At 41.6% G+C, this 14451-nt stretch overlaps 1 protein-coding gene across 2 annotated transcripts in view; it reads right to left on the bottom strand.

The window, feature by feature from the left end:
* ncln (nicalin) overlaps positions 1–14451 on the bottom strand; it is a 49216-nt gene that overhangs the window by 15572 nt on the left and 19193 nt on the right. For both annotated transcript variants that reach the window (XM_059991247.1, XM_059991248.1), the window contains exons 5-9: positions 11223–11303; positions 8507–8610; positions 3681–3769; positions 1365–1507; positions 5–183 (exon numbers count right to left, since the gene is read on the bottom strand). In XM_059991247.1, the coding sequence (XP_059847230.1) occupies positions 5–183; positions 1365–1507; positions 3681–3769; positions 8507–8610; positions 11223–11303 (596 nt within the window). The remainder of the gene's footprint in view (positions 1–4; positions 184–1364; positions 1508–3680; positions 3770–8506; positions 8611–11222; positions 11304–14451) is intronic.

Genomic DNA, 14451 nt, shown 5'->3' with positions numbered 1-14451 from the left:
TTACCTCATGTCCATAATACTGGTTCGCAAGCTGTTTCTATGGCTTTCTAAGCGGGATACTGTGAATGCTGGTAATCGGCGAATCCCAAATCGCTCATGCTCCCAGGCCAACATGTCCTCTGCCAAGTTGATTTTTTTATGGATCATAGAGAATTTGACTTCTGGAAACCTGTTGGAGGTCACCTGCATTTTAAGATTCAAAATGGTTCAGATTTTCAACATGTACTTAATCTTATAGTTCCGATACTTAACTATGCAATCTTTCCTTGACACGCAAGGACTAGCTCCAACTTCCATGTTAACTCACGTGCTCCATACACACCAACCCAACCTTGTGGTTAGGTGGAGGTGAAGAACTAATAAATGGTAATCGAGAACATTAATTTAGGGTGCTGTAACCCAAAACTATAGAGATTGATTCAACTGGTCCATGCCACACCGCAGTGCTCCTCAGTCTGAGTTTTAATAGATGCAGATTTTTTTCCTTTTAATTGTGGGCATTAATTGTCGCTTCACCCAAAAGGTGTATTTGGATTCCAGGATGGTGTGAAGGATGAGTTCAAAGAGAAAATGCTGCAACTTGTGACCCAGCAATTCACTTGCACTTTTTTCAGAACACTGCATAATATCTTATGTGGTCTCCTCACTGTAAATACCAAACATAATCTAGACAAGTGTTTTGCAGAATTCCTTTGTACAGACTACTAGTAAAACCCTGAGCTTCTAGTCCCCCTTCACTTTAATTCTTCATCCTATTCTCACTCTGATCCATCCTTTTAAGGTCTTCTGAACTGTTTCAACAAATTCCAACACAAGCATGATTAAGAGCACCTCACCTACTTTCTGGTTCACTTTGTGACTCAATATCAAATTAACCTATTTCAGTTAACTGCCTTTGTTGTTTCAGAACTAGCCAGTTTTCCTACAAAGTTATCCCTTTGTAATATTATCTCAGGTTTCCTCTATCTGCCGATAATACTTAATCTGCTGGGCATTTTAAATATTTTCTTTTTAGGATTGATATCTGAAACAGTTTTACCTACATTTGACTTCTGTTGTCACTCTTGCTAACTTTTTCATTAATCTATCAACCAGATGGCATTATAAATAGTGCATCACCATGACAATTCTGGCAGATACTCTCTTTGTCCCATCCATCCCTCTCTAACCTATAATCAACTCACTTTATCACTTTTCTAGTTCTAGCAAAGAATGCTCAATCTGAAATGTTAGCTCCACTCTCTTTTGATAGATCTGTCAAGTGTTTCCAGCATTTTTAATTTGATCTACTGCTACATGTTACAATTTGTTAGAACTTCAAATTCTCTGGGAACCTTGACAATGAGGTTACTTAATGCACTTACTGTTTCTAGCTCCTTCAAGAATGCATGTTGGGGCGTGGCTTCTTTAGGCGGCTTTGAAACATGGAGATAGAGGCTATCATCACTGCCACCCAATGTGTCAAGGCACAAGACAAAAGCAACATTATCCTGAAGAAGGCTCGAATCTGGAAAACATGGTGCCCAATCACAAGTTTACAGCCAAATTTACACACCGATAAACACCTTTATCGTCTCCCAAGAGGCAAATACAAGTCATTTTAACTGGTACATGGGATCATATAATTGTACAATGCATAAAACATGGAGTTAGGTCCCAAGGTGTGCTTACAGACATTTTTAAATCTCTCCCTCTCCCAGTGTAGAGTGCCCTCCTGCTTCAAAACATCCACCATTGTTCCTGTACCTAAAAAGACTAAGGTAACATATCTGAACAACTGGTGTCCTGTCGCACTCATCTCAATATTAAGCAAATGCTTTGAGAGGCTGGTCAAGGACTACATCTGCAGCATGCTACCGCCCACACTGGACCCACCACAATTTGTCTACCAACACAATTGATCAACAGATGACGCAATAGCCACAGCTCTAAACAATGTCCTTACATATCTGGAGAAGAGGGATGCTTATATGAGAATGCTGCTCTTGGACTACAGTTCAGCATTCAACACCTTAATTCCCTCCAGGCTCATTAAGAAGTTCAGAGATCTTGGCTTTCACCCTGCCTTGTGTAGCTGGATCCTGGACTTCCTGTCAGATCGCCGGCAGGTGGTAAGAGTGGGCTCCCTCACTTCTGCCCCCTAACCCTCAATACAGGAGACCCTCAGGGCTCTGTACAAAGCCCCCTCCTTTACTCTCTGTATACCCATGACTGTGTTGCCACCCACAGGTCCAATATCCTAATTAAATTTGCTGACGAAACTACACTGATAGGCCCAATCTCAAATGATAATGAGGCAGCCTGCAGAGAGGAAGTCATCATCCTGACACAATGGTGTCAAGAAAACAACCTCTCCCTCAACGTTGCAAAAATACAGGAGCTGGTTGTGGGTTATAGGAGGAATGGAAACAGACTAGGTCCTATTGACATCAATGGATCTGGGGTTGAGAGGGTGAACAACTTTAAGTTCCTTGGCATAAACATCACCTTCCTCAATCACAAGGTTCTGCAGAGAGTGATGCGGACAGCCCAGTGCATCTGTAGATGTGAACTTCCCAACTATTCAGGACATTTACAAAGATAGGTATGCAAAAAGGGCCCAAAGGATCATTGGGGAACCAAATCACCCTAACCACAAGCTGTTCCAGCTGCTACCATCCAGGAAATGGAACCGCAGCATAAAAGCCAGGATCAACAGGTTCTGGGACAGCTTCTTCCACCAGGCCATCAGACTGCTTAACTCATGCTGACACAACTGTATTTCTATGTTTTACTGACTATCCTGTCATACATACATTGATTATAAATGACTATAAATTGCACAATGCACATTTGGACGGAGACATAATGTAAAGATTTTTACACCTTGTGTGTATGAAGGATGTAAATAATAAAGTCAGTTCAATGGGTTTATGTAATTATCTTTCATCTAACCCCATTTTACATCTTACTCGTGTGTTTTTAACTTCTTCAATACACCCATGCTGCCTGCCTCAAACTCCCCATGAGGACTGAACCTTACTTTTTCAGTACATCTGAAAAGTTACTCAAAAAATGTTCTTTTTTTTAAAAAATACGGGGCTTTATTGCAAATCCACATCATAAAAGGCGCAACTATTTGCATTATGTAAACAACAGCCTGCATCACTAGCAGAATTAACAGGGTTCCGTTATAAGCAATGGAATTTGTTGATTTACAGTATACAAACCTCCCATATCCTTATCAATGCAGGAAAGTACTGATGGCTTTATTTTTAAAAATTCAATCCAAGTAATTCTCAGTTTGATATGAGAACACAATTAACCAAAAGAAACTTAACAACACTTCGTAGTCCTATAGTTTATTTACTGCAGCTGAATGCCCCAGGGTCATTTATAGAAAGATAATGTAGCATCAAGTTATATAATACAAGTATGGATGATTATATTTCCTTATTTTAGTGATGTGCAAGCTTCTGGTTGAACATCAGTTTATGGCCAAACAGCCCACGTTATAAGCAGCAATAGTGTTGATTGAAAACTGCTTGTCGTATTTGTTGCATTTAGGTGTGGATAGCTAATACGAGGAGGATTGTAATTTCACTTCTGTAATACAAACTCCATTTTCAGTGGGATTTGCAGCTTTTCTGAAGAATCTTGATACCCTTCCCAATTCACAGACATACAACCTTACACTTTACCTGTATGATCTAGATTATCCTCCAGCCAGCGTTTTGTGCCCTGATAATTGAATTTTCCACCACCCGATACAAAGAACATAATATTATACCTAAAGAATTATTGAAGAGAAAGTAATATTTTAGCAAATATTTTACCAAATCACATTTATAAATACCCAAATGTTTGAACAAGATTTTATAAATTCTATTTCCAGAAGTCCAAACGTTCTCTAATGTTTTGCTGACGGAGTGAAATTCAGCTCTATCTTCATTCCCACCCCTCAATGGAAACAGCAAACAACATTTGTGTGCCCTTTCACACGTGGGCCAATAACATGACATTCTCTATAACCATGCATGTACAAAGAGAACATGATTCCAATTAGATATTTTTTTTAACATAAATGAATCGCAAAACCGTTATCCTACTCAGTAACTTGGTAACTGCTAGACCCAAGTGCTCATATAGCCCTACTGCTGTGATGGATAAGATCAGCTCTGAATGGAAAGCAAAACACACAAAATCCTGGAGGAACCTAGCATGCCAAGCAGCATCTATGGAAATAGATAAGCAGCTGACATTTTGGGCCGAGACCCTTCTTCAGGACCGGAAAGGAAGGGGGAAGACAAAGGAATAAAAAGGTGTGGGAAGGGGAATAAGGACTAGTTGGAAGGTGATAGGTGAAACCAGATGGATGGGAAAGGTAAAGAGCACAAGAAGAAAGAATCTGATAGGAGAGAGGGGACCATGGGAGAATGGGAAGGAGGGGCACCATGGGGAGGTAATAAGTTGATGAAGAGAAGAGGTAAGAATCCAGTGTGGGGAATAGAAGCAGGCGAGGGGACTGGGAATTGATGTACAAGCCATCAAGTTGGAATACGAAGGGTTGCTCTTTCACTCTGAAAGTGGCCTTAATGTGTTAAGAGAGGAGGCAAATGAACTGACATGCTGAACAGGAATGGGGATAGGCATTAAAATGTTTGGTCACTGGGAAATTCTGCTTTTGGCAGAAAGATCAGAGGTCCCCCCCAATTTAAACCTGGTCTCACCAATGAAGAGGAGACCACATCAAGAGCATCGGATATAACAGATGATCCCAACACATTTGCAGGTGAAGTGTTGCCTCACCTAGAAGGCCTGTTTGCTGCCCTGAATGGAGGGAAGGAAGAGATTGGCAGGTATGACATTGTGGACATCACTCAGACATGGCTGAAAGAAGATCATAGTTGGGAGTGTCGGCCAAAAGAAATTACAGTCTAATCAAGGACAGTGGGGAACAGATAAGCCAGTCTCTTTGTTTCCCCCCATTTTGTGGGCTCTGAACTGATTCTTGCTCTTGGTTAATCTAATCAGAGCAACTGAAAGTGGAGAATGGAAGCTTCAGGTAAAGATCTTCTAAACCTGAGACCATTCTCAAACAAGTAGTTATTTGTTACATAAAGGGCGTGGACTCTGGACTGATTCTTGAACAATGTAATCAGAGCAATAAATCCGAGACCATCCTCGGAGGAGTAGCTACTTGTTATGTAAAATGCCAGACCTACCAAAGAAGCAATCTAATCTCATTGCCTCATTTAACCGGTTTGGACCAATCTGAATGTAAAGACACAAATATCAAGCGGAGTTGGGCAGAATCTTGAAACAATGTTGGTTGAAGACCAGTACAATGACCAGTAAGTAGGTGACCCAGGTAGGTCAGGTGACCCTGAGTCAATGGGATGGAGATCCAATGGTTCAATTGATGAGAAACAGTACAAGACTCAGGAGCTTCAAATATGCAGGGGCAATAACTCTTCAGCAGCCAGAGACCAACCATCGTGGGTGGAGATTGGGACCATGAGGGACGCCTGGCCAGTGTAGACTCCTTTCCAGAGTAATACTTCTTCTCTTCATTGACTGTCAGGGAATTCTAGTAGGGTGCACACAGGGAGATAGTTTATGAACTTACACACTTTTTAGTTGAAACAATAAAAGTTACTTGTAACAGGAGCTTAACATCCAAGGATACACCTTGTATTGAAAGGACCAGCAATTATGCAGAGGAGCTGGGGTGGTTCTGCTGGTAAAAAATGAAATCAAATCCTTAGAAAGAGGAGAAATAGGATCGAAAGATGTAGAATCCTTGTGGGTAGAGTTAAGAAAGTGCAAAGGTAACGATACCCCAACTGGAGTCTTATACGGACCTCTGAACAGTAGCCAGGATGTGGGGTACAACAGGAAACAAGGCATGTGAAAAGGGCAATAATATGATAGTCATGGAATATTTCAATATGCAGGTAGATTAGGAAAATCAGGTTGGTATTGCGATTCCAAAAGAGGGAATTTGTAGAATGCTTATGAGATGGCTTTTTAAAGCAGTTTTTAGTTAAGCCTACTAGTGGAAATGCAATTCTGGGTTGGGTGTTGTGTAATGAAATAAATTTGATTATGGAGCTTAAGGTAAAGGACCCTTAGGTAGCAGTGATTATAATAAATAGAATTCACCGTGCAGTTGGAGGGGGAAAGTCAGATGTATCAGTATTGCAGTGGAGTAAAGGGAATTACAGTAACACGAGAGAGGAGCTGGCCACAATTGATTGGAAGGGAACACTAGCAAGGATGACGGCAGAACAACAATGGCTGCAATTTCTGGGGACAATTCAGAAAGCATAGGATAAGGCAACCGTGGCTGACAAGGAAGTTAAAGACAGCATAAAACCAAAGGAGAGGGTATTACAATATAGCAAAAATTTTTGGGAAGTTAGTGGATTGGGAAACGTTTAAAAATCAACAGGCGGCAGCAAGGAAAAACATAAGGAGACAAAAAAATGAAATAAAAAAATGGAAGCGTGCCAATAATATAAAAGAAGACACCAAAAGATTTTATCAAATATATATACAGTGGAAAAAAAAGAGGCGAGCGCAGATTATCGGATTGCTGGAAATTGATAACGGAGAGTTAATAATGGAGAACAAAGAAATGGTGGAGGAACTTAATAAATATTTTGTCGGTTTTCACTATGGAAGACACTAGCAGTATGTCAGAAATTTGAATGTGTCAGGGAGCAGAAATGAGTGTTTTTGTTATTACTCCGGTGAAGGTGCTTGGGAAGATGAAAGGTCTGAAGATAGATAAATCACATGGACCAGCTGAACTACACCCCAGGGTTCTGAAAGAGATAGCTGAAGAGATTGTGGAGGAGTTTGTAATGATCTTTCAAGAATCACTAAATTCTAGGATGGTTCTGGAGGATTGGAAAATTGCAATGTCACTCCACTCTAAGAAGGGAGGGAGGCAGAAGAGAGGAACTTATAGGCCAGTTAGCCTGACATCAGTGATTGGGAAGATGTTAGAGTCCATTATTAAGGATGAAATTTCAGGGTACTTTGGAAGGACATAATAGGCAAAAATCAATATAGTTTCCTTAGGGAGAAATCAATCCCAAAAAAAATCCGTTGGAATTCTTTGAGGAAACAACAGGTAGGATAGACAAAGGAGAATCAGTGGATGTTATTTACTTGGATTTTCAGAAGGCCTCTGAAAGGTGCTGCAAAGGAGGCTGCTTAACAAGATCAGAGCCCTTAGAGCCCATGGTATTACAGCATAGACAGAAGATTGGCTGCTGGCAGGAGGCAAAGAGTGGGAATAAAGGAGGCCTTTTCTGGTTGGCTGCGAGTGAATAGTGGTGTTCCGCAAGCGTTGATGTTGGGACTGTTTCTTTTTATGTTGTACGTGAATGATTTGGATGGCGGAATCGACAACTTTGTGGTTGAGTTTGCAGATGCTATGAAAATAGGTGGAGGGGAAATTAGTGCTAAGGAAGCAGGAGTTGTGCAGAAGGACTTAGACAGATTTGGAAAATGGACAAAGAAGTGGCAGACAGAATAAGGTGCAGGGAAGTGTAAAGTCATGCACTTTGGTAGAAGGAATAAAGGTGTATATTATTTTCTAAACGGAGAAAATTCAAAAATCAGAGGTGCAAAGGGATTTGGGAGTCTTTGTGCAAGATTCTATATAGGTTAACTTGCAAGTTGAGTGGGTTGTAAGGAAGGCAAATGAAATGTTAGCATTCATTCTGAGACAACTAGAATACACGAGCAAGGATGTAATGCTGAAGCTTTACAAGGCATTGGTCAGACCACACTTGGGAGTATTGGAAGCAGTTTTAGGCCCCTTATCTTAGAAAAGACGTGCTGGTATTGGAGATGGTCTGGAGGTTCATGAGGAAGATTCCGGGAATGCAAGTGTTAACACATCAGGAGTTTTAGATGGCTCTGGGCCTGTACTTGCTGGAGTTTGGAAGAATGGGGGTGGGGGTGGAAATCGCACTGAAAACTATCAAATATTGAAATGTCTGGATAGGGGGATGTAGGGAATATGTTTCATAAAGTGGGTGAGTCTACGATTAGAGGGCACAGCCTCAGATTAGAGAGGCATCCAGTTAGGACGGAGATGAGGAATTTCTTTAGTTAAAGAATAGTGAATCTGTGGTATTCATTGCCACAGGCGGCTGTGGAGGCCAAGTCACTGAGTATATTTAAAACAGACATTGACAGGTTCTTGATTAGTCAGAATGTTAAAGGATACAGGGAAAAGGCAGGACAAAAGGTATTGAGATGGATAATAAATCAGCCATGATGGAATGGCCGAGCAGTCTTGATGGGCCAAATGGCCTAATCCTGCTCCTATGTTTTATGGTCTATACAAGTAATTTATTTAAATAAATTGTACTTAGGTGGAGTAGAAGTAAAAAAATCTCTCCCAGGATTTGATTTCCATTCTGCTGAACAAGACAAATCAATAAAAATTGAGAACATAAATGAGCCAAAAATTTAAAATTAGTTCTGTTGACATTTTTGCACTTACCCAGCATGTGTCCTCTTGTAAGTATAGAGTTTGGAAAATAGCCTAGCCAGTTCCAGTAAAGCTGCAACACCACTACCGTTGGAATCAGCACCATAAGACAACCACTGTTAGGTTAGAGCAAGGGGCAAGGGATGGAAAAGAATGCAAAAAATAAATTCCATATCCTAGTTTTAAGATATACTGTAAAAAGCAAGAACAACAAATCCCAACCTTATCTACCCAATGACCCAACTTATCCAGTCTAGGTGTTAACTTACCCTTAGAACGCCTCAATGCTAATGATTTAAATATCCTGAGTGATAGATTGTTCCTATGTGTTGTTAATTTTTGTCTGAGTAACAATTTGCTCAGGCTGTCCACATGGAATAGAGTTGATCAAGGCTGGGATGCACAGCGAAATGCAGTACCTCTTTTCAATATACAATTGTCTGGTACATCTGATTCAGTATTTCGTCATTGTCAGCCTTGATGATTGAACAGATTCATTAAGTGATCAACTTAATGAAGGCCCCCCCCCCCCCAACTCTGACCTTGAGAATATTCTGTTACTACAGTTACACTAATGCAATTGGCATGTGTGGGAAGGTAGTCAATATTCCTGCTGAAGAGCCTTGGGCTGAAAAATCAACCGTTTATTCATTTCCATAGATACTCCAGATCTGCCAAGTCACTCAAGCATTTTGTGTGTGTTACACTGGATTCACAGCATCTGCAGAAACTCTTGTGTTTACTTAGAATTCCTGACTAGTTTTATTTAACAGTTTATGCAGGTAATCTTAGATGCAGTGTGCAGAAGTGACATGTCACCAATTCTCATTCCTATTTCCACTCCGTCCTTTTCCAATGCTCTAACGAAGCCCGCGATCAGATTAAGGTACAGCATCTCACTTCCTGACTGGGCACGTTTCAGTTCTCAGTAAAACATGGAACTTATGTCAGATAATTGGACATTCCATTCTGCATCAGAAAGGGGTAGTTTTCATGAAAGTTCATCCACCTGTACCATTAACCATCTTGAATCACTCTATAGATACTACCTGACCCGCTAACAGTTCTAGCATTCTATTTAATTTCAGATTTTGTTTCCCTTCTCTGTTTTCATCTGCATTCTGTTTAAATTCCCTGCAGACAGATCAGCTTTGGTGGTTGTGATTGAGATAGCAAAGTTCGCAAGCAACACTGTGGCACAGCAGTTAGCATAATGCTTTACATCACCAGCGATTAGGGTTCAGCTCCTGCCACTGCCTGTAAGGAAATTGTTTGTAACATTGTGGGTTTCCCCCAGATGCTCAGGTCTCCTCCCAAATTCAAAGGTGTACGGATTAGCGTTAGTAAGTTGTGGTTGTTGGCACTGTAAGCATGGCAACACTTGCAGGCTGCTCCCCCACCCAACAGCACATCTCCAGACTGTGCTGGTCATTTACACTAATGACATTTCACTGTGCGTGTGCCAAACTAATCTTTAATTCTTAAAGTTTCTTAGCTGTCTTAGTCATCACCACTGCCTGGGTCTCACTTTCTCTACCTTCTCATAGAAACTGCCGGTGCTTTCTTTCTTTCTACTGTTCTATGCAACATGAAATGTTTAATTTCTAACTTTTCTCAATTCTGATAAAAAGCCATTGATCTGATATATTGTTTATCTCTCTTCAAAAGATGCATAAACCTGTTGTGAATTTCAACATTTTTCTTTTTTTATTTCAAAATTTTAGCACCCATTGTCCATTGTTTTTCAGTTTTAGGAACTATTTATTCATTTACATACTGCATGGAGTAGGCCCTTCCAATCCTTTGAGCCGCACAGCCCAGTAATCTCCTGATTTAATCCTTGGTCTAATCATGGACAATTTACAATGACCAAATAACCTACCAACCGATACATCTCTGGAGTATGGGAGGAACCCGGAAGAAACCCATGCGGTCATGGAGAGAACATACAGTCTCCTTACAGGCAACGATGGGAACTGTACCCAGGTCGCTGGTACTGTAAAGCGTTGTGCTAGCCACCATGCTAAAATGCTACCCATTGTTTGAAGTGATCCACAATTAGACATGATTATACACAATACAGTTTAAACAGTAGAAATGCTCATCCTTCCCATGACCGAGAAGCTCAACTGATTAAGCAATATACTTATTATAGAAGCAAAAGCTTAAAATAACAAGCAACATAGTAATGTCCAAGTTATGAGAGATAAAAAGCTAATTTTTTTTTAAAGCTCTCCACATGCTCTGCAGAGCTATTATACCTTGTTGGGTAATGGTTCTGTAGCAAATGTCTGGAAGTTTTCACATACAAATCTAGACTAACTGTCAACATAGTATTTGAGTATAGGAAAACATATAATTAAGTGCAAATGCAATCACATTCATTTATTTTTCAGCCAACAGTACAAAATTTGGGACTGAAACAAACCTTAATCCCTCAACCCAAGATAATTGATGCCAGTTTAGTCATATTGCTTCAGACTGCAACAGTTTAGTTCACAATCCAAATGACACGACTCAATACAACATTTAGTTCCATTATCTGCCACAGTGTTGTCTGATAACCCAAGTACTCAGAGTAAAGGTTAGCTTTTGAATACAGGATAAAGTCCACATACAATAAACTCTAGACTTCACAGAAACCTTTTTGTCAGTGAAAAGCTTCAGATTTAAAATACACTATTAACAGCAATAATTATCCACTGAAGTGATAAAGAGTGGTACTTACAGGAGCCACTCCAAAGGAGTCATAGTGTGCTACAATTACAATAGTGGGAAGGTCCTCTCCACCCAGACCAGTCAATCTGCCCTACATGAAGAACAGAGGTATAGATTATCATGACATACACTGCTCATAGTTTTAGGAGTTACATTTATTTAACTTGTTTAAAAAGGGTAGAGCAAAAAGACTAAAATAAGGGATGCTAAATTAATAACTGAAACATCTGTATTTCTGTGAATATATTGTAAATGAGAACATAATTCTGTAACTGTAGAAGTCAACATGAAGATATACAAGTGAAGTACAAATGCCTACAGCATTAGTCAAGTGGAAGCCAAAAGAAGAAAGTAAAGAGAACCAATAGCAGAAATGTGAGACAATTTCATGCTACGGTTTTAAAATCATTCAGACCCTGTTCATGCTATGGTAGCCCACTCTTACTGTCACATTTATAGATCCCAAGTTCAATCAATAATGTTACTCTTTCAGCTGGTGCTACTTTAAAAGCTGCTCAATATCTAGTTCTTCAACCACATTTAGCCACTCCTCCTACTCCCTCTGTACTCATCAGGATTTTCTTTGTATCAACAGAATTATAACAAAAGCTGTGCAATGTTGCAAGAAAATTAACTATGTTTGATTCTGACTCTCAAGATATTCTACAAGAAGCACTTAATCTCACTGAAACAAATGTCCCTTCACTACACAGCCAATCTCTCTGACATTTATTTATCCCAATCAATCAATAAATAAAAAGAACTAAACATTTGCATTCTGATTATTGGACATGGAAGGGTTGTAGAGAATGAAACCTTCATGATGCTGATTTAGATTTCAAGGTAAAATTTCTGATATTGTCCACCTGTCAGATCTTCCTGTCTGCTGGCAGGTGGTAACAGTGGGCTCCCTCACCTCTGCCCCTCAACATAGGTGCCCTACGGGGCTGTGTCCTAAGCACCCTCCTTTACTCTCTGTATACCCATAACTGTGTTGCACCCACAGCTCCAATCTGCTAATTAAGTTTGCTGCCGATACAACATTGATTGGCCTAATCACAAATAATAATGAGGCAGTCTACACCCTGACACTGTGATGTCAAGAAAACAACCTCTCCCTCAATGTTGCAAAAACAAAACAGCTGGTTATGGACTACAGGAGGAATGGAGACAGGCTAACCCCTATAGACATAAATGGACCTGGGATTAAGAGGGTGAGCAGCTTTAAGTTCCTTGGCATACACATCACCGAAGATCTCATGTGCTCTGTACATACCGGCTGTGCGGTGAAAAAAGCACAGCAGCATCTCCTTCACCTCAGACGGTTGAAGAAGCTTGGTATGGGCCCCCAAATCCTAAGGACTTCCTACAGGGGCAAAAATGAGAGCATCCTGACTGGCTGCATCACTGCCTGGTATAGGAACTGTACTTCCCTCAATTGCAGGATTCTGCAGAGAGTGGTGTGGACAGCCCAACACATCTGTAGATGTGAACTTCCCACTATTCAGGACATTTACAAAGACAGATGTGTATAAAGGGCTCGAAGGATCATTGGGGACCTGAGTCACCCCAATCACAAACTGTTCCAGTTGCTACCATCTGGGAAATGGTACCACAGCATAAAAGCCAGGACCAACAGGCTCTGGGACAGCTTCTTCCACCAGGCCATCAGACTGATTATTTCATGCTGATACAATTGTATTTTTGTGTTATACTGACTGTTCTGTTGTACATACTATTTATTATAAATTACTATAAATTGCACAATATTTTTACTCAAGTATATGAAGGATGTAAGTAATAAAGTCAACTCAATTCAATCAAGTTTCAGCAATGGTGAGAAAGACAGAGTCAATTACTTTGCAGCAGAACTGCTGGAGGCGGAGTGAAGTTAAGATGGTGCTAAACAGCGATTCCTTTGCTTGCATCTTCAGAAACAGCTCTATTGCCATCTTTAATATCTTTATTTTTTCCCTTTCAGGGTTCTTTTGAAGACCCTGATCTGGAGTTACATGTCGACTTCAGTTCTTTGCAGGAATGGGACCCGTTCTTGGGGATTCAGGACCCGCCGTTGTTCGCACACCAAGGGCTCGGCCTAAGAGTCCAGCTCAGATTTGGAAGCCTAAGATCTTGGGGCTCTGGAGACAGGTGAATCGAGGATCGGTGACATGGTAGGAGACCTGTGTTTTGTCAGGGGAGTTGGAAAATCTACTGCTGTGTGCCCAAAGACCCTGGATCTTTGAGAACAGAGCTTGGAAAAAGCGACGTAATGGACTTCTTTCATCGCAAACCAGTGAATTGGTTATTATGTCTCCCCACTTGCTAGGAAAAACAGAGACAGCCCCTTCTCCCTTATGAGAGGGGTGTGGGGGTGGGGGGAGGAGGGAGAGGGAGAGGGAGAGGGAGAGGGAGAGGGAGAGGGAGAGGGAGAGGGAGAGGGAGAGGGAGAGGGAGAGGGAGAGGGAGAGGGAGAGGGAGAGGGAGAGGGAGAGGGAGAGGGAGAGGGAGAGGGAGAGGGAGAGGGAGAGGGAGAGGGAGAGGGAGAGGGAGAGGGAGAGGGAGAGGGAGAGGGAGAGGGAGAGGGAGAGGGAGAGGGAGAGGGAGAGGGAGAGGGAGAGGGAGAGGGAGAGGGAGAGGGAGAGGGAGAGGGAGAGGGAGAGGGAGAGGGAGAGGGAGAGGGAGAGGGAGAGGGAGAGGGAGAGGGAGAGGGAGAGGGAGAGGGAGAGGGAGAGGGAGAGGGAGAGGGAGAGGGAGAGGGAGAGGGAGAGGGAGAGGGAGAGGGAGAGGGAGAGGGAGAGGGAGAGGGAGAGGGAGAGGGAGAGGGAGAGGGAGAGGGAGAGGGAGAGGGAGAGGGAGAGGGAGAGGGAGAGGGAGAGGGAGCGCCTGTGGTATGTTGAATGCCGAGTGAACAATGTAGTCTTTGCGGTAATGCAAGTCTGTGTCTTTGCTATTGCTTTGCTCATGCTTGAGTGCTTGGTGGAGGGTGCCGATACATTTCTTTTGCTGGTGGGGAAAGGGGGGGGGATCGTTGTTTGCTGCTGCTTATGTGCAGGAGGGAGGGGAGCTGGGGGAGGGACTTTGGGGTTCTTATATTTAACCGTCGTTCACTCTTTGGGACTCTCCTCTGTTTTTTGTGGATGTTTGCAAAGAAAAAGCGTTTCAGGATGTACATTGTATACATTTCTCTGACATTAAATTGGATCTTTGAACTTTGATGTCTGTTATGATGGAATGTTATT

This window comes from Hypanus sabinus, chromosome 16, assembly GCF_030144855.1.
Source record: "Hypanus sabinus isolate sHypSab1 chromosome 16, sHypSab1.hap1, whole genome shotgun sequence".
NCBI lineage: Eukaryota > Metazoa > Chordata > Chondrichthyes > Myliobatiformes > Dasyatidae > Hypanus > Hypanus sabinus.
The sequence above is the reverse complement of the archived record's forward strand: the minus strand, read 5'-3'. Positions and strand labels throughout refer to the sequence as shown.